This window comes from Squalius cephalus, assembly GCF_949319135.1.
Source record: "Squalius cephalus genome assembly, chromosome: 5".
Taxonomy (NCBI): domain Eukaryota; kingdom Metazoa; phylum Chordata; class Actinopteri; order Cypriniformes; family Leuciscidae; genus Squalius; species Squalius cephalus.
In genome coordinates, this window is record NC_137126.1 from 31,426,327 (window position 1) to 31,446,772 (window position 20,446).

Below are 20,446 nucleotides of genomic sequence, written 5' to 3' on the forward strand. Positions count from 1 at the left end.
AGAAAGCAGTTCACAATATTTCACAATATTACTGTTTTATTGTAGCCTATTATGTCAGATAAGAGAACACATTTAAAACACATTAAAAAAAACGACCCCGAACTTTTGAATGGTAGGCTAGCCTATAATAATATACAACGAGTAGCTAATATGTAATGTATATAATATACGAATTACAACGAGTAATTTGAGTTTGCTAAAAACAGTAATATTAGACGTACACTAAATTTCTGTTTGTTGCTATGGTTTGTTTGTTGGCATAGTGTGCCCCCTGTTTACCACGCGGTGAATGACCGGCCACAAACACCATCTGTGTGACTTTAACTCGATTAAGATATTTTAGCTACAGCATCATATGATGCTTTTGCATATGACTCACATAATTTTTGCACACAGTATTTAAGGAATGCAAACTCATTCAAAGTCATGGTTTGAAAAAGTGACAGGCGGACACTCCTCCTGACTTCCTCCCGCTCGTGTCAAATTGCTCATCCTGCAACTTCCTGTCGCTGTAATTCCTCATTGCTAACGGAGGCTTCCTATCTTAGCCTATCCAGCTAACTCCACAAACAGAAGGAGAAAAAAAAAAAGAAAAAAAACACAACAATAATGTGCATTAAATTAACGTATGATATTACGTTCCGGAATAACACAGCCGTTGAAATGTGAACGAACAGAGATCGAATAAATTTAAAGTCAAAGCGTTTCCGTTAGATTCACACTGTATTGTATGTTATTATGCTAGCTCAGGACTCTAGAGATTTGTTTGATGTCAGCTAGCTTGGAGTTTCGCTTTTTCTTTGTTCGTCGCTAAAAATAAATGTTAGGCCAGACTGTGACTCAACCGCAAAAACGAAAAGTTTAGCTACCTTTTGTAGAGCGATATCGATTTGTGTTGACACCTGTTAGCTAGCGCGGCTAGCTAGCGTTCTCCACAGACTGATTCTACTGGAAATGGTGATTATTTCTGCCCTACTCTATTTTATATTCACCGTTAAGCTTGTGTTTATAAGATGTATTATCTTTGAATATCTGCTGGCCATGTTATTGAGATTGAGTTGGTCAACAAAAATGTATATACCGGTAACTGTTATGTGTGTGTGTTTAATAAAGTCTCTGGCCTGCTAGCTAGCGACTTTTTGTCAAATGTTTTTGGAATCCAGAAAGCTGCATTCCAATTACATGACAGCCTATCAGATTCTGTTAACATGACAGTCAAGTAATCATGGAGATCTCATCTTTTTTTCTCAGTCTTGTTTTACCGTTTTATCTGTTCCCCCTGTTTCCCCTTAGGTTACTGGTAGGGTTAGGTTTAGGGTTTGACAGTCCATAGGAAGCATAGGAGGAACACAGACTTCGAAACAACACCGTCATGGTTTGTTCTTCAAAAAAATGAGTACCTTCAACATCATGTTTTATATGTTTCGAAGCAATGTTGATGACATTTACATTATTCAAAGGTTGCTTCAGAGTGGAAAGTGTTTGTTTTCTCCGATAGACCTCCATTATGTAATCCGAAGGTGTTTTTTCTTTCATTTCTCTTGATAGTTGTTATAGTCTTGTTTTTACTCTGTATATAAAAGGCACTGCTTAATTGCATATCATTGTTTGTTATATGCAGTGCAAAAAGTATGTTTCTGATATGTTAACCTGCTGTTATCTGTCAACAGGTAGACGCCCTCATGTGCCCATGGAGAAGGCGGCTTTCGAGAGGTGGCTGGAGTCGGTTTCCACCTCCTTCCTGGCGCTAAGCGACCAGCAGCGCAACCAATCGCTGGACCACCTCATCTCACTGAGCGGCGCTGCCCAGCTGCGACACCTGTCCAACGGGCTGGAAGCGCTGCTGAAGCGGGATTTCCTGCGTCTGTTGCCGTTAGAGCTGGCTTTTTACCTGCTCCGTTGGTTGGACCCCCAGACCCTGCTCACCTGCTGTCTGGTGTGCAAGCAGTGGAATAAGGTCATCAATACCTGTACAGAAGTGTGGCAGAGCGTGTGTCGAGACCTCGGCTGGCGCATCGATGAGTCCATCCAGGATGCGGGGCACTGGAAGGGTGTTTATCTGAAGGCCAAACTGCGCATGAAGCAGCTGAATGAGGAAGATGCGTTTGAGACGAGCTCTCTGATTGGACACAGTGCTCGGGTATATGCTCTCTACTATCGGGATGGGCTTCTCTGCACAGGTGCGTTACCTTTATAGAGGTTGTTTTTCCTGGTAATGTGGTCAAAAGGAGATCCAGTCAACATGGAAATTCACCCTAAATTCATCTAATTTATAAATGCATCTTATTGATCTAATTTTTTTTTTATCTAATTTTTTGTCATCAAATTGTCAATTTGACTTCCCTCTGGTGTAATGTTTAGCAGACTTCTCCAATCATTTAGACCCCATCCCTTATTTAAATTCATCCTCAAGTTTGCATTCAGATCTGTCTTTGTCAAATCAACAACCGATAGATAGAAGCAAGTAGCCACTCCACAATTTATGTTTCTATAATCATTCAAAAAACACACTACTTGCTACTTCTGTTACATTGCTAGCCTGGCTAACGTCAGACCTTGTCTCATTGAGACGTGGTCTGGGAACCACATGTTCATTTTCGCGTATTTGAGGCGTGGCTTACGAATGCCCAGAGCCGTTTATTGGGCGCTATGAATGTCTATCAAATGCGCCTGTACGTAGCTCATAGCCAATCGTTTCAATTATACCAGATGACGTATGTAGAGCAACAGAAATTCGACGAGGAAGAAGACGAAATAAACTTGCGTTCTAAACTACTTAGAACACTATCTAAGGCTGCATCGAAAGGTAACTTCGTGTCTGATGCCATGTTGGATCCATAGATATAAACAAACTGCTTCGGTGTGTCGCATAGACGTCATCATCGTCTTACTGCTCCCTCCCCGTTCTGTGATTGGTTCCCTTTTTGAGGGGAAAATCTGGTCCATGGTGTCCAGGCTGCCTAGCAGCGTGAATAAAATCGCGCTGTGCACAAGGCAGCATGGGGAAACCCAGGCTATTACATTGCGACATTTAAGTGCTAATTTTCCCTTTTGTAAGTTCAGTTTTCAATTTCCAGTGTGGGAGAGAATGAGTTATTGTGCTTCTTATGGATTCTTGTTAAATCCTAGGGTCAGTAAAAATGATAGGAAATGTTAATCTGAAGTGCATTAAATGGTTGAAGTCTTTTCATAGATTGAACTCAATAAGGCTGTAATTTTATTTTTACCTAGCCATATTTGCTCTATCGCACTAAACCAACACTGTTCTTTGAATCCATGTAGTCAAATTCATTTATTTTGAATTTAAATATGAATGGGTGGTGGTGTTTTAAATTATTGCTTGTTTTAAGTGAAGATCACGTTTAGTGGCTCGCTGATTGTAGACGTCTTTCCACTTAGGTTCCGATGACCTGTCAGCCAAACTATGGGATGTTCGCACAGGTCAGTGCGTCTATGGCATTCAGACCCACACTTGTGCCACTGTCAAATTTGATGAGCAGAAACTGGTAACAGGATCTTTTGACAACACCATTGCATGCTGGGAATGGAGCACTGGTGCCAAAATCCAGCAATTCCGAGGACATACTGGGGCAGGTTGGTGTCAAGCTTTGTCGGCTAATAGCACAAAGAAGATCAGTGATTAAAGATTTTGCTTATTTCGGTTTTGTCACTCTTGACCTTTATGGTAATGTTATGGTGGCAAGACATTGCATATGCATAAAAAAACAGTTTTACTGTTGTTGCAGTATTCAGCATAGACTACAACGATGAGTTGGACACCCTGGTCAGCGGCTCAGCAGACTTCACTGTAAAAGTCTGGTCCCTGTCTGCAGGAACCTGTGTCAACACTCTTACTGGACACACAGAGTGGGTCACTAAGGTAAGACTTATTTTGACCAGATCTCATTGTGGTATGAAGCATTGTAGTTTATTATTATTTAGATGTTCTCTGTACATCTGCTCTGGTTTAGGTGCACCTTCAAAAAAGCCAAGTGGAGTCCATGATGCACAGTCCTGGTGACTACATACTACTGAGTGTTGATAAGTATGAAATAAAGGTAATGTAAATCACTTGTGCAAGTATTTTTCAAGCTCTATTAATGTTTTTCAAATTGCTGTTCAGTGTGAAGTTTGATGTCTAAAACAACTAGATTGTGATTTTTAAATGTAAAGTTGCGCAGTATTTATCTGTTTCTGCTTCTGTTTCTCCATAGGTGTGGCCTATAGGGTGTGAGATCAACTGTAAGTGCTTAAAGACCCTATCCGTGTCAGAAGACCGCAGTGTCTGCTTGCAGCCACGATTACAGTTCGACGGCCGGTACATTGTCTGTAGTTCAGACCTGGGGATATATCAGTGGGACTTTGCAAGTTTTGATGTCATCAGGTACATTCATTTCAGCCCCTCAATTGTTTAACCAAGCTGCTAATAACCCTGTTGAATCAAATGTCCTTTAAAGGTATAGTTCACCCAAAAAAATGAAAATTTTGTCATCATTTTCTCACCCTCATTTTGTTCCAAACCTGTATGAGTTTCTTTCTTCTGTTGAACACAAAAGAAGATTATTTTAAATAATATTGGTAATCATACAGTTGACGGTAGACATTGACATCCATAGTATTTTTTTCCTACTATGGAAGTCAATGGCTACCGTCAACTTTTCACTTTTGGGTGATTGGGTCATCATGAATACAGTGCATTCATATTTTGCTCATTGTGCTCAGTTGTGGCCTTAAGAGACAGGCCAAAACATTATTTTTCACCTAACTGAAATTGTGCCTTTTAAATTTGAATATAATTTGAATATTAGTCATATTATTTATTAGTAGCCATTTTGACAGCCCTAATGCACTATTTCTAGGTTATATAAGTTACATTTGTGCAATGTTGCTTTATGCAAAAACATTTTTTTTTTAAAATTGACGTTTTAATAAAAGGCAGCTTGTGTTTATTATTTACTGATTTTTTTTCATATTTACAGAGTCATCAAACCACAGCAGGAACCCTCCAGCCTCTCTCTGCTTGGTTTCGGTGATATCTTCGCTCTGCTTTTTGATAACCACCACCTCTATGTTATGGACTTGAGGACTGAGGTCACCGTGGGCCGTTGGCCACTGCCAGCCTACCGCAAATCCAAACGTGGCTCTAGTTTCTTACCGGGCGTCACCTCCTGGCTCAACGGACTGGACGGCAAGAACGATTCGGGCCTGGTGTTCGCCACCAGCATGCCCGACCATAGCATTCATCTGGTTCTTTGGAGAGAGAACGGCTAGAAACACAGAGGTGGTGAATACTAGCCCTGTGCTCTGAAATCAGGCAAAACTTTTATGAACACAACAAAAAGAAGAAAAAAGGGTGCTCTCAATATGAAAAAAGAAATGATCGCCAACCAAGTTAGATAATGCATGGACCAAAGTGTGTTCACCCCTCTTTGCATTTGTTTCCATTCAGATTAGGAATTTACTCTTGCTTCACTCTTTCTTATTCACTTGCAAACCACGCATTCTACTCGTTGCAATTTATAGAAAAGGAGACATCTGAAGATTTGTAGTACAGACCATAGCTTCTCTCCATGATGTGAACAATCCAAGGCTTTTGTTTGTTGAAGATTTAAGAGAGTTCCTACTGACATTCAGATTTCACACCAGTGAGAGGTAGTGAAATGCTACAGCACCATCTGAGCACAGATCGCTTCACAGCAAGCATGAGCAGTAGAGCTGGCTTGTTTTTTTTCTAGCACAATCACCAAGATTGACAATGAAGTGTTTTTGTTTTGTTTTGAGTGCTACCTTTTCAACTTCAGGAATTTTCCTGTAGATAGAGAAATGTTGCCTTAAATCTACGGTTTCCTTTTGAAGAATTTGAATTTGCAGACCTCTACGTCTGTAGGCGCTGGCTTGCACCCCAAACATCTGTGTTGGTCATTTTGCTGAGCTTTTGAAAATACTATTTGATAAAATGCAGTCTGAAATGGGTTTCATATGAAGGTCATTCAGAGGTGGCTTCTTGCTGTTACTGACCCTTGGTTTTATTTTTCATTCAGTTAATTAGTCGTGCATTTATTTTAACACTTAACCCTTTGCATTTACAGTGTCACAATGTTACAATCCTCCCTCAATGAGAGAAAAATGTTTTATGCTTATTTTTTTAACCTAATGTAATCGACACTGTAAGAATTAGTCTTACCACTATTTAGCCAGACTAGATTGCACAAAAAATGTTTCTTGTGAATCTCATTGAATGTTCATTTTTAATCTTTATTTTTAAAGACTGATCTTATTTTTAGCATAATCCAGGGCTAACCAGCCTTTGTCACTTTATATATCTGCTTCTGTAGTTCTGTATATCCTACTGGAACATTAGAACAATGAAACGTTTTATTTTCCCAAACCGTCAAAACAAATGAATACGTTTTTTGGGGGGGGGGTTGATAGTTTAATGTTTTCTCACCATGTTGCTCACACATTTCAGTGGAAAGATACTGGGTAAAAATATGATTATCCGAAAATGTCATTGGAGAGTTACAACGTCTGTATGCACTGGTCATGTGTTACTTCACTGTAATGCTAACTTCACAGACAGTAATGGCATCCATCCATCATTAGCAGAATTCAGGTCTGTTGTTTGTATAACAAAATAACATGCTGTCTTACAAATAAATGACAGTAGCTAATGATAGAAGTTGACTTTCTTTTGACTCATGATGTTTATTGTTTTTCCTGATGTGGAACATCTAGTTATGTTCTCTTGCATGTGATGTATCAATTTAATCCAGCTCTGCGTCAACAGAGCCTCCAGGTCGCTGAACCACAATGCAAGTTATAACCAGGAGCCTTTCTCAAACATGCTTTTAATCTGTTTGCACACTAGAGGGCGATCCTGCAACACATATAATGTGGTAAAAGACTGACAATTTATTATCTAAATCATCTAATACGTAGTGGACACGTGCTTTTTATTTCCTAAACCTGTTTATTGCAAACTCCGCCCCGCAGTCGATTTCAAAGATGTTTATTCAGAGTTGATCGCCTACGTGCTACATCCCTATACCTACCTTACACCCTAGCCTTAAAGGGTACATAACATGCACAGTTTCACCTAATCTCATGTTAATCTTGAGTACCTATAGAGTAGTAGTGCATCCTTAATATCTCAAAAAAGTGTTTAGTTTTATTATATTTAGAAAAGAAAAATACAGCTTTCCGATTCTCTCCGGAAAAAGCCGAGGTCCTGGAGGCGGAGCTATAGAGTCAAGCGGTAGTCCTTGATTTCCAGCAAAATACAGAAATCTGATCCAGTTGTACTTACATGAATGGGGTCTTTTATCACTGGGACCGCTCCACGTTTTAATAGCAAACGATTTGCAAATCCAGCGTCGACCTGAGCCTTGTTAATAAAACATTCGTCACTGAAACGACCAGAACACACAACCGCACTTCCTACACTCCGTTGCTGCCCCGGAAAAACAAACTGCATCCACTGTTCCTGTAACACTGGGTTCTTTGGAAAACTGAACACGGTAAGCTTTCCCTCACATCCAAATACACACTTTTTTGGAGACATTCTTGAACAAATCCTATGCAGCGCTGCCGATGATTTCCTGTTGAAGCGCGTTGATGTGCGCGGTCTCGCTCTCCTCTAGTCGACGTGCTCGCGGGCGCGCTTTTCCGAGAGAAATGCTCATATAAGGAGTTCCACTCTGGTCTACGTCATTAGATCCACGATCTAAAAAAAACCAGCCGAAACTTGTACCAACCCGGAAGTAAGATTTTCAGCATAGAAATTCTCCGTTATTCGTCCAAAATATTTTTTTAAAACTTTGCCCATGTTTAGCATGAGAATCTATCTCTTTAACACTGTAAACAACTCTGAATACATGAAACACCATTGTACCCCCCCCTTTAAACTGGTTTAGGAGGGAAGGAGGGAAGGAGGGAAGGAGGGAAGGAGGGGGGGGGGGGGGGGGGCTGTATTGGATTTGTACATGTTTGTGTCCAAGCACAAATGACGTGAAATGCAGTACGTCATTGCACTACTGGCGAGAGCGAGGACATCGTGTGGCAATAAGAGTTAAATATGTATATATATATAAAAAAAGAGTGTCACTGAGAGTAAGTGAATGATGAATTTTCCTTTTTGGGTGACTGTCCCTTGACTCAATGTAGAAGTGTATAACGAAATAATTTAGGGCTTGTGTAAATGTAGGCTAAGTGTCGTTCCCACAGTTCGACGCTCTTGCGTACACTCGGTCTGATCTCAGTTTTCCCTCTTCTTGCTCAATTGTCTCTCAGCTAATTTATATTCCCCGTCTTCTTCCTTTCTTCGCCTTCTTTTTCTTCCCCCAAACTCCCCCTCGCGCTCCTCCCTTTAGCCCCTCCAAAGGTCAATGGAAGGAGTTAAAGGCAGAAGAATAACATGGCATATCTCTTATTAGCCTACCTGTCTCTCCCTCTCAATCTCAGTGCAGAATTCATAGGCTGTTTGGGCTAAGCATTAATATGGCGTAATCCCAAAACTTTCAATCACATCACAGTTTACACAAGCAGTCCCAATTACTCATTAATTTGACCATACAAAAGACCTTTTCTGTCCTTATGAACAAACAGAAAAAAATGCTTGAAAAAATGGTTTATGAAGGATCGAATTAAACTCCATTTTATTATCCACTTACCTTGAGAACTGCTTTCTCATAGCAGAAATTTAGTCAAAGATTGATTATATCCATTGTTATTATTGCTGGGAGAGGGAATCAGACATAGCTGAAAGTAATTTTGGTAACACTACAATATCAGGTTTCATTAGTTAAACTTTAGTTAACATAAACTAGAATGAACAATACTTCTTCAGCATTTGTCATTCTTAGTTAATGTTAAATTAAAATCAAAAATTGTATTTGTTAACATAAGTTAATGCACAGTGAACTAACATGAACAAACAATGAGCTGTATTTGTATTAACTAACATTAACAAAGACTAATACTGTAACAAATGTATTGATCATTGTTAGTTCATGTTAGTTAATACATTAACTAATGTTAATAATGAGACCTTATTGTAAAGTGTTATCATAATTTTGAATACTAACATTTAATGGCACAGTACAAAATTCTTGAAGTTGTGAACTTAGCTGTGTATCCATATTTTATACAGTTTAAGTAAATTATAAACTGAATTATTATGAATTCTTATTATTTCAGAAATGTTCCTTATGCTATAAGAACAGTATTGGTGGGAAATGTTGCTTGAATGCTGATATTTAGTCAAATTAATGTTTTTTCTTCTTCTTCTTTTTTCTAAATGTTTGCTCAATGACATTCCAGTACTGGAAGGATCAGGGAAAGCTGTTACCCACCCCAAACGGTGAATTATGAAAATGTAACAATGAAGATGAATTTGAAATGCTTAGCATAGAACATAAAACAACATAAAACATTTTACTGTCTTTACACTAAGACAGTAAAATCCCATTCCTAAGACCACCCACGTAAAAAGATTTATATCAGTATGCTTTGAAACCACAAGCAATTACAATGCAAAGGAACACTCTGATGAACTCCATATGCTTAAAATCGCAAATATCATTGGCAAGCACAGCATATTAAGTCTTGATGAGATACGTTTCTTCTAATCCTTTTAATGATTTAAGCATGTTCAATTATGAGTGCTCTAAACATATTGAAAAGGCATGTCTGCACTGTTTCTATTATGGGATGAGAGAACACCACACACACTGGTGTTTATTTTCACCCTGTCCGCAGACCAAACATGATTACAAGTTGTACAGTCAATATTTAGATATTGTGGTTAGGCCCTCAGCCATATTCTCTATTCTCCTCCCCTCAGTGTGTGCATGTCATCAGACAGGACATTCCCACTTTTACTGCACTCATCTCAGTAGGCCTATGTGTTCGGCTGGAGCAATCATTGTAATGATTAAAATACATAATATGTTCTATGGAACTGCAATATAGTTGTCAGCTTATGTGCTCTGAGATGTTATGCTGCAGTGCTCATGCAGGCAATGCAAATTCGATTTACATAATTTCTCAATCTCATTCTCTTTATCATTCCAGTCCTATCTATACATTTCCTATCAAATTCAAAAGTAATGTCCCAGTGCCCATGCCGCCCTGTCATCTTGGATAATTTTATGTAATTGTATTTCAGTAACGATACGAATGTGCATATAAGTATCTTAGATTAGCAATACATAGTCAATATAAATTTTTTTGCAGTAAAAACAGTTCCTAAAAGTTCATAAAAGAACCATTTTACTTCTTATAGGTACACTATGTAACTTTTGGCACTCTAGCAAAACCATGCGTCTTGCGGAAGAACAATGAAGCCGGAGATACTTCTCTCTGTTTATGTATATGACGAGTCACGCAGGTAAAGCACTTATTATAGGCGTACCATTATGATTTACCCTGGTAATCCAGAGTTCTCACGAGAGCACAAGTTGAATTTGCTCAGCGAGTTACTCTGGTGTCGAGTAATGATGCTCATTAAATATGCCCCTCGATCTGAGCTGCACCAATCACATCGGGCTATCTGATATAGGCGGGCCAGAGGCTAGCTTAACAGATGACGACAGCGCTGTGACGTCGAAGATTAGTAAACATTGCAAGATGGCTATGGATGAATAACAGATGTTTGAAACGGCTTTGGCCGCTACAATGAACGAGTTAGACTTGGCTTTTTATCTAAAACAGGAACAGAAGACGCCGCTCGAATCGTTCCTCTGCAAGAAGGATGTTTTTGCTGTTTTGCCGACCGGATACGGTAAGAGTATAATCTACCAGTTAGCTCCGCTGGTAACTAAGCGTATGGGGTTTATTGTTGTGATTGGTCATATTATTATCCAATTGCGTCCAGTGAGATTTTCAAATGCATGCTTGGTGCCGCCCCTCGAGCTGGGTGATTTTCATTAGTCGACGCCAGACCATTAATCTTTTAGATTTAGGTCTGGATTTCCAGGCTATATTAGTGATTCACGATAATACAAAAATACAATTTGGAAGATGGATTCATGATGTACTCGCTCATTATACATTTTGAACCAAAAAAACATAGTGTAGCCTATACCTTTAAAAATCTGAATAACTTTATTCCACTATAAAGAATATTTTGTGCAATGGACAATTTCCATGACCATTGATACCAATAAAGAACCTTCATTTTTAAGAGTGTATCACCCTTTTAGGGGTGAATATGAAAGTTGTCTCTATAGGGTTCTGCCCCATTGACAAAATGTTGTACCCCCTAAAGGTAATTTTTTTCTGAGAGTTTAAGGGGCTCCTCAAAATGGTTTACATCAGCTTGTCTAACTGTGTGTGTGAGACTTAATTCCAAATGCACAACCCAAGTGGGCATATGGGAATTTAAGTCAATGTGAGGAAAACTTATGTCTGTAGACGTATACATCGATTTATGACTGCTAGTGATGACATTCATTTAACCATGGTATGCTGATGTCAACATGAAACAGAGGACAAAGGCCATAGAGGATACAGGTGGTAGAACAATTTGGGAATAGGGTATATGTCGAACGTCGCATTACGAAACCGGAAAACAGAACGCATCGCTTCCGGTTCAGGTCTTTTGTATGTGCTTCTTGCATTTTTTTACTGTTTTACTCAAGATAACTTAAAAGGGGCGAGCAAAGATGATCATAACCAATGTCCCTCGCATGTGAAGATCGATATTTAAAAGTAAAAAAAAAAAAAATCTTCACACTAACGTTTAGATATTTAAATAGAATAAAACGGCAATAACAAAGTGAGATAGGTAGGTTAGCTGATTACCTTAAAATTCCATAGATATCGGCGTCAGTTCATACGGCTGTTAACACTTTCTATGACAAGCGGATGCAATGAGACCAGGTTTCCGGTTTCGTCATGCGACGTTCGACATATACCCTATTCGCTGTAACTTGCTAAAAACCTAAAAAATAATTTATATATATAGGTTTTTAGCAAGTTACAGTGAATTCCCAAATTGTTCGATAGATAGATAAGATAGATAGATAGATAGATAGATAGATAGATAGATAGATAGATAGATAGATAGATAGATAGATAGATATGGATATATAGGGTTAGGTTTAGGGTTAGTCTGAACATTATTCAGTTCTCTGAAATTGTTGTCCAAAATCAACTTTTTTGATTTCTATCTCCTGCTAATTCCTTTGAAGAATTGTTTTTCTAAAATTTAATGTCTCATTCTTTTGATTTAGCAGTCTTTCAAACCCATTCCCTTGCAATTTTGCAATGATCGGACCAAGAACTAACACAGACGCAATAACGGTTACATATAAATCTGAGTTTTGTCTATACTCTTTTACTTATTCAGAAACTCACTGTGTCATCTGTTGATAGTGGTGAACTCAAGGCCCAAACAATTCCACTCTCCTCCCCTCTCTCCAGCGCTCCATGGACAGACAATGGATCATTCACACTGCCCTGCCTTCATGCCACTTGATTGGCTTATGGTAAAAAAACATTCAGGCCTTGTGGGAACTTTCCAGCCGAGATGATAATTAGAAGGGGGAGGGAAGGGACAGGGACAGATACAGGATACAATAGGCAACAGAGGCCTTATTTACATCTCATATCCCCTCCCTAAACAAATCAACAAAAACATGGGCCTAATGAGAGGGACAGAGCTGGTGTCATTACACTCGCTACTGATGTTAACTGCTTTACTTTGGCATTGGTGCACATGTGATATGCACTTAATCATCAATGCAGTTCATGGTATAAAATGTTTACACTTGTATTCAGTGTTGTAATATATAACTATAGTGAGTGTACTTGATGAGAAGGTGAAAACCAAAACTTGATTTTGATTTGTAACTATAGTGACCAACAGCTGCATGTAAGTTTTTCTCAAAATATGTTACAGTATAAGATTATAAATTGTACAAGAATGTAAAATGATCTACAATGAGAGAATAAAAGCTCTGCTCAGGACCACCATGATTTCTCTTTTAATCATCAAACATGAGGCTTAATTGGTCGAACCGTCTTGGGACATGAGAGCTATGATGTCCCACATGGAACAAATTTCATCTGTTCTTTGATGAAAAATGGTTAACACATTGCAGAAAGGTTATGTATAACCAATATTAGCATTACCTGACAAAACAGCTAGCTGAAATAGCTTTTTCTTTCTTTTTTTTCTTTTTTCTTTTTTTTTTAAAATATGGCACTCAATATGACCGATGAATATTGATAGAGTAATGCTTTAAATTTCACAACAGCAATAAGTAATTCACCAGTTTCTTTTTAAAGTCACCGTAAAATCACAATAGATTATTCAATTTTTTATTTATCAGTTTATTGTGAATGATTTATCCACACATTATTATTACTATTATTATTAGTTTAAACATATGCCCTTTTAATCAAAAACATTAACATTAAACATTAACAGAATGCGACTATCTGCTCTGATGTAATGTAGCCTTCACTCACATGAGGGCAGGGCGATAAGGTTGTCCAATGGCCAGACAAGTTTCAATCCCTCCCCTCCAGAAACCTCTCATTCATACATTTAGTTTGCTATGCCACCTTCCAATCAATTACTGGACAAAATCAAGTCCCGTTCTGCATTCTGTCTTGGTTGATGAGCTGCTTCACTCTGATACGTCACAACAAAGAAAAAATATCAGTTGCAATTTCCATTTCATGCCGAATTTAATGTTGAAACTGCTGTGTGTTCTGACAAACTGAAATATCATTAGTAAGTAATACAAAAAATTGCAAGGAGTGTAACTTGTAAAACAACCAATATGTGAGGATTTGACGTAGGCTGATTATGAACGACTTCAGATTTTTTAAATCAACGTCGACTAGTCGCTGATGACGTCATTAATGAACAAATAAGCCTTAAACTGGAGCTGAGACTCGCACGCGGGTTGCCTTGTGCACAATGGCATATGAAACAGCGCTGCCCACAAGGCTATTGCTCCAACATAAGAGCTTATTTTTATCAGTTCTTTTGTCTTTTGGTCATTATATTTCTCACAGATTTCTGCTCTTTCTAAATCTGATACAGATAAAGTAGCCAATAAAGGCTTTGAATGCATTGAGAGAGTGATTGTGTGTGAATTCATTCTACCTGGCATGCAGCGTCTCTCTAATTATAGTGAACCAGTGAGTTTTAGTTACTAAGAAATATATGCTAGAACTTTTCAGTTTCTAATCTATTTTATTGATATATCACAGATGAGTGTTGACAATACATTTCTGCACTGAATATTTCTGTGTGCGCACGACCTGCACGTGATGTGCGAGTTACTCTTTGTGTGTGCGTAACGCAGCATTAGTTTAGAACAGCAATTAACTTACATGTACAATAAACTGTTTAAAACGTGCATTCTCCAGATCAGTTTTGAGCATCCAGATGGTATAATCAAACAAATCTTGTGGAGCTCTCTCTGAGTGAGTATGCATTTATTTGTCATTTTAACTGTTGGAAATGGAGCGTAAAAGTAGACTTTAAAATATTTATTATCCTTTTGCGGCCATGATCACCGACTACTCATCTTCAAGGTCAAAGCATCATGGCAGAGCATTCAAGTCAACTAGTCGACTAGTCTGTGCCACCACCCCATAGGTGTATAACAGTTCGGAGATTACAGTTTTCAATGTAAAAAATAAGCTTGTGGCTATTCTTGTAAAGTCATCTGAGTATAGTGTAGCAGCCTATAGTGCATAGTTTTGATTGAAACTAGAGTCTGTAGTCAATTTTATTCAGTATAATGCCCATCTCAATACAAATGAGCAGGTGAAAAAATATATTTAGCATGTAGGGCCTTCTATTAAGATCTTATAAACCATATTGTGGGCAGCACAACCAAACATCTAGAGATGATTGTTTCAAAGTTGTCATGTGATTAAAAATTTGGCACATTTTTAAAGATTTGAAATTCTGATTAAGATATTAGCTTTACCACTGCCAACAGCCCACAGTTCTGTTCTATTCATTTCACAGATGCTTTGTAACTACTGTTTAAATATTACCAAATTCCACATACAAGTATGTGCTCAGTTGAACAGATGGTACTTATATAAAACGCTTTAGAGTGGATCTTCCCAAAAAAAAAAAAAAAAAAAAGCCCAGGAAATGGCTGCATCAGGTCATTCAGAAACATTTGCTTGAGTTATGAAAAAGAAAGCAGACGGTTAAAAAAACATAGACCAGTGAAAGTAACAGAGAGACAGTAAACAGCTGTTTCCATTAAATCAGAAAGAAAAGAACTGGTGGAGCCGGGCCATTTTTGGCAACAAACTAATATCATAGTGTGCAATCGCTGTGCCTCTGAGAGCTTCTTGACTGAATATGTTTTTGGCAATGAGGCTTGAGTGTGTGTAATCATTTGTGACAGTGGTGGAGACGTGAAGACTGAGACTTCTGGAGTGCTGAGAAAGCCATTTATCTTCTTTCCAAAAAAACCCCTTAGCATTCCTATTCTAGAGTTGTTATGACTTATTGTCACATGGGCAACAGTGCAAAACAGGAAAAAGGAAATAGAGTGTTATTTTTATTTATTTATTCATTATTGAAATTTTCAACAAAAACAAAACAGAAAACATTGAGCAGCCCAGGCAAGATTAAAACAAATATAAGATACAGTATTCATAAATTATTGAATAATTAGTGAATGAATGAATGAACACTCATTTAGAAAATACTATTAAATAATTAAATAAACTGGAAGTAACACATTGAATTAAACATGACATTTTGAAGTAGAAAAAACAAGATAGTTTTCCTGCATATACTCCAGTAATCTTTGTTTTATTTAAAACTTCGAAAAATCTTCTTTTTTTCTTCTTCTTTTTTTTACAATGTAGTTTATATCTGTAAAAGTACGGAACTGGTTAAAGTTAAGAAGGACAGATCTGTCCGTTCATGCCTCAGAATTCATCTGAGCGAGAGAAAATTTGGCTCGCTTCATTTCTGGTCTGCGTCCAACACTGACATGATTCACACTGGATTCCAGCAGTATGCGTGTATTAAAAGAGATTTTCTAGAACTCAAATTAGACAAATAATTAGACAAATCTCTGATCCAGGTTTTTCCACTGAAAGTTCTTTTTTAGTTTTTCCCTTGATCGCATAGTCTGGGCTACTTTACAGCAAATAATGATAAACAGGTCTGACAGCTTGGCAAGAGGGAACAACCGACTCCTCAGAGAGATTCTGAATACATTTCACAGCAGTTCTCTCTATAAGAAAAGGAAATGCCAACATCTTGCAGTAATAGTCTCACCAGATCGAACAATTTCATCCTTTGTGAGGAGTGAAGCCTTGAATTCTGGAGTTGCTCTGAGTTCTCTGTGTGCGAATGAAATGTACAGGGCTCATATTCTGTTTTCTCACTGTGTTGGAAAAGCAGTTTCATTGCTTGTTGTGTTATAGTTTTGAGATTTTAGTGTGATGTGATTATTTACTATTTAAAATATATCCATCTGAATAAATACATATTAGATGACTACAGCACTTTTCTCATTACCATTCAAAACAACATTGTGAATCTCACGGTATAGCTATATGTCATCTAGTCAGTTCATTTCTTCACTTCGACAAAAACATTCTTGTGAGAAATGGATGTTCTGTATACAGTTTTACAGTGGAATGTCAGAGAATTTGCATGAGACTGTTTGCTCCTTTCCTCCCAAATCGGCCATCTAATCTCTCTAATTGGGAAAAGGAGAAAATGCTGAAAGGTGGGGGTATAGGGATAGGGGACATTTTTGGCCAGCTGCCCAAGCTTTGTGGTTTGAGTGCAGAAGTGTGATAAGGTCAATGTAGCATGGATAACACAGACCGCTCTGTTCTCCAAAAGCTGCTCCTTCTCTTTCTGCAGATCTAGGCCAAGTGATGATCAGTCATTTAGAGATGGAAAGCACAGGAGTTTTTTTTTTATATGAATGTGTTCATGAGCTAGGAAGTCAGTTTAGCATATAACATATTGTTCATCTCATTAAACTTCTCAAAATGCAAACCTGCTACTATTTAGGTGTTGAACATTTTCAAGCCAGGGCTTTTGTATAAATGCTGTGGAGGATGGGGAAGTTTTGGTGTGAGAACAGAAGAAAAAAAGTTGTAACTTGTAACAGCTGCTATTTTGCTCCAAACCGACCAGAAAGGATCAAAGGATTGTTCATGCAATCCTGACCGTTATTGCAGACCAAATGGACTGTTCAGAGGAAGTTGTCACAGAAAACACCTTGAACTGTCTACAAGTGTTTGTGGTAATTCTCCTTAGCAAAATAAACAACTGTCAGCAAAATGCTGCCTGTTAAATTCATTATGGATTGTGTATAAACATGAGACTTGAAGAGTCATAAACCAATGTAAAATTAAACCATCTGCAAACCTGTCTGCAAAGTCTCTGTTATTTCCTTTAGAATCTTTGGTTTGATGTGTTCTTAAATAATGGAGATTCAAAACAAACTTGACCTGATAATTTTACCTGGAAAATGTAATTTTCCTTCTTTGTGAGAAATGGAAGAAATGGATCAAGATATTTCCCGGAGAAACCAAAGTATTAGGTCATTCTATTTTAAATCAAACAAAATAACATATTGGCTGTATTTTATTAAATGGTATTAAATGATGGTGTTTTGTAACCTTATATTCAAAAGTTGTCCCTTTCCTTTTTTTCTCTAGGTTAATATGCTACTTTATGGATAGGACTATATATATATTAAAACACTTCTTAAGACATGCTGAGGTCTGTCGAGCTAAATAAGTGGCTACAAGTTAAAATAATAATTGCACAATTAGAACTGAAAGTGCTGTTTGGGTGCTGAGGGTTGGGCAGAGACATCGGATGAGATGTGCAATGCACATTGACAGCCAAAATATTTTAGCACTGTGTCAGGGACTGATGCTTTATCAAGTCAAATTACGACCCGCACCCTCTCCACATTCTCGACCTTCATCAAGTTCTGACCTCCACCCTCAAATGACGTCAGAAATCACAACAACTGATCGGACCAATAGTGTGCTGCATGCATTGGCTACGTCTGGGTCTGGGTAACTGAACAGATAGCATAGTAGAGAGTTGAACTTTTTCCAGATTTGTTATTTGAACAAGGTGCAGTGTGAGATCGCGTTTGGGATGTTTCGATGTAATTTATAAAGCGTTGATTTATCACTGGATTACTGCAATCAAGAGCAGCGAGAAAACGAGTCGACGCGCATCAAGATGTTGCTGCGCGTTTTGCTCTCGCGGCAGTGAGCAAATGTGATTCGTTCCAACCATTTGGAGTTTTGTCCACGGATAAATTTCGATGCATGTTTCTGTGGATAGTGAAGGAACAAATATGAGCACACTTAACTAAAGTGGTCAACAAAACGCGGCTTGACGACGGCGGGCATGGAACAAGGCGAGTTGTTCGTCTCAATCTCTGGTAAGAACAGAGAAACAGTATGGATTATGGACCAACAAATGGAAACCCTTGACCCAATAAGTTAACTTTTAAGCTGTTGCATGTGGGCACATCAAGGAATGGCACAGTCTGGCAACCATGCAGTCACTCTACGGCTGCAGATATTGATTTTGTCCATCGGCTGTGCGTTGATATGTTTTAGTCGTTTATCCACCGCCTCACCGACACACAACCAGCGTTTGATATGCTGGCAGGCCATCATGAAGTGCCAAGGAGAACCGGAGTGCCACTACGCGTATACTCAGTATCTACACGCGTGCGGTCCGGTGATAAACGGGAATAGGAAGAAATGTCCTAGCCACTGCATTTCTTCCATCATTCAGCTCAACCTGACTGTGAACGGCCCGGCACTGGAGGACTGCGAATGCTCCTCGGACACATTATGCAAGATGACCAAGCGAGCCATCGAGCCCTGTATGCCCAGAACCAGCCACATGGGCTGCACCGAAGCCCGTAAGCAGTGCGAGATGGATCCCGAGTGCAGTACCGCCATGAGGGACTATCTGTATCACTGCAGGAAACTGTTCGGAGGAGAGCGCTGCTCGGACGATTGCCGGCGGGTCATCACCAACATGCGCTCAATTCCTAAAGCCCAGCTTCTGGACACTTGCGTGTGCGACGGCACAGAAAGGGCCATATGCGAGTATGTCAAAGTCAGCATGAAAAACTTCTGCTTTGCCGACAGATATGGCGGTAGTGGCTTTTCAGATACCGAGGACGACTTGGAGGACGACTACGAGACGGATTACGAGGACGAAGAGAGTGATGCCTGGGATTTAAGATCACAACAGTTTTCAATTGTGGTGTTTGCCATTTTAACACTTTTTATATTAAGATAAGTCATGTTTTTAGAGTTCAGTGGTTAGCTGCATATTTGGCCTGGGTGGAAATAATGGGACATATGGAAGTCAAAACAAAATGTGTGTGTGTGGGGCTACGTGTTACAGTTTTCAACCTTTCATTGTCCGCAGAAGTAAAGCTACATGTTATCAAAACCCTCGCAAAGTCGCTTTTTTTCGAAGTCGCTCCAGGCCTCGCGCCAGGACACACGAATTGGGGCCCAGCTAACTAAATGAAATCGCATCCTCGGTGGAAATCCAAGGGGGGTTCCCCTCATTGAAACAAGTAGCCTTTAACTTATCTCTTTATTGTTGGTTTACATACAAAAATTTGACTCGACCAATTGTGTTTTGTTCAAAATGTCTTTTGTGCGGTGGCACCACAAGACATTTGCGTTGCACGAGACGAGTCTCATTTCGAAAACGGTTTTGCCTACTGGCAGAAAAGTAGACCCTATGAAAGTAATTGATTCATTCGCACATTGTATTTGACTCTATATTTGCATTTGGTTAGGTGCTTATATTGTACAGGTACACGAGAGAATAGACCATTTTTTTTTTAAAGGCATAAAATGGTGGAAGAATATATTGTAGGCTACAGCACATTGGTCAACAGTTGTTGTTTTTAGTGGTGCTATAATAAAGCTGAGTTGAGTTGAGTTGAGTCGCAGAGCCAGAATCCCATAGTTAAAGGTTGTTCCAAAACCTAGATGAGCTACCAACATCTGCACACCATGAAAAGTTGTTTTTGATGTCAAAAAAATATGTTGGAAATATGTGCTCCCATATATTAAGTTATGAACTATTGTGGAAACTTATATTAAAAGAGATAAAAACAAATACTGAAAGTTTATTTTTGTATTAAATTTTGGTTAGTGTAAATTGTAGACGAACAACTTGATTACTGTAAATGTATATGTTTTTGTATCATATAATTGTGTGAATAATGTTGATAAATAATACCATGTAATACTGTTTATAATGTTCATAAAGATTGGATCCAAATTATTATAAAACTATTTGACCTTTTTTTGTGTCTGGTTATTTCACTATACAAACCAAAACAAGTGCTGTATATTTTTGTTAAAACAGCTTAAATAACTGTAAAATAATTGCACATATTTAACTTAAATATAGTTTAAT

The 20,446-nt window shown here is 38.4% G+C and overlaps 2 protein-coding genes across 3 annotated transcripts; both read left to right on the plus strand.

Moving 5' to 3' along the window:
* Window positions 1-505: 505 nt before the first annotated feature.
* Window positions 506-6,679, plus strand: fbxw2 (F-box and WD repeat domain containing 2). 2 transcript variants are annotated; one of them, XM_079871283.1, is made up of 7 exons: window positions 506-957; window positions 1,671-2,180; window positions 3,400-3,594; window positions 3,747-3,880; window positions 3,972-4,058; window positions 4,215-4,384; window positions 4,980-6,679. In XM_079871283.1, exons 2-7 carry the CDS (start codon window positions 1,691-1,693, stop codon window positions 5,269-5,271), a joined length of 1,368 nt encoding a protein of 455 aa, XP_079727409.1. In that variant the 5' UTR covers window positions 506-957; window positions 1,671-1,690; the 3' UTR covers window positions 5,272-6,679. The 2 variants fall into 2 exon arrangements, with proteins under 2 accessions (XP_079727409.1, XP_079727410.1); XM_079871284.1 differs by lacking the exon at window positions 506-957 and adding an exon at window positions 1,314-1,375.
* Window positions 6,680-17,870: 11,191 nt separating this feature from the next.
* On the plus strand, window positions 17,871-20,143 carry gas1b (growth arrest-specific 1b). Its single transcript, XM_079870439.1, has one exon. It carries the CDS (start codon window positions 18,506-18,508, stop codon window positions 19,301-19,303), a length of 798 nt encoding a protein of 265 aa, XP_079726565.1. The 5' UTR covers window positions 17,871-18,505; the 3' UTR covers window positions 19,304-20,143.
* Window positions 20,144-20,446: the final 303 nt, after the last annotated feature.

What these genes read in the sequence shown, in the direction of transcription:
- fbxw2 (XM_079871283.1), top strand. Translation starts at nt 1,691, where the DNA reads ATGGAGAAGGCGGCTTTCGAGAGGTGGCTGGAGTCGGTTTCCACCTCC. An exon ending in CCGAGGACATACTGGGGCAG is followed by an intron (nt 3,595 to 3,746) that starts GTTGGTGTCAAG and finishes CTGTTGTTGCAG; the next exon opens with TATTCAGCATAGACTACAAC. An exon ending in TTGATAAGTATGAAATAAAG is followed by an intron (nt 4,059 to 4,214) that starts GTAATGTAAATC and finishes GTTTCTCCATAG; the next exon opens with GTGTGGCCTATAGGGTGTGA.
- gas1b (XM_079870439.1), top strand. Translation starts at nt 18,506, where the DNA reads ATGTGGGCACATCAAGGAATGGCACAGTCTGGCAACCATGCAGTCACT.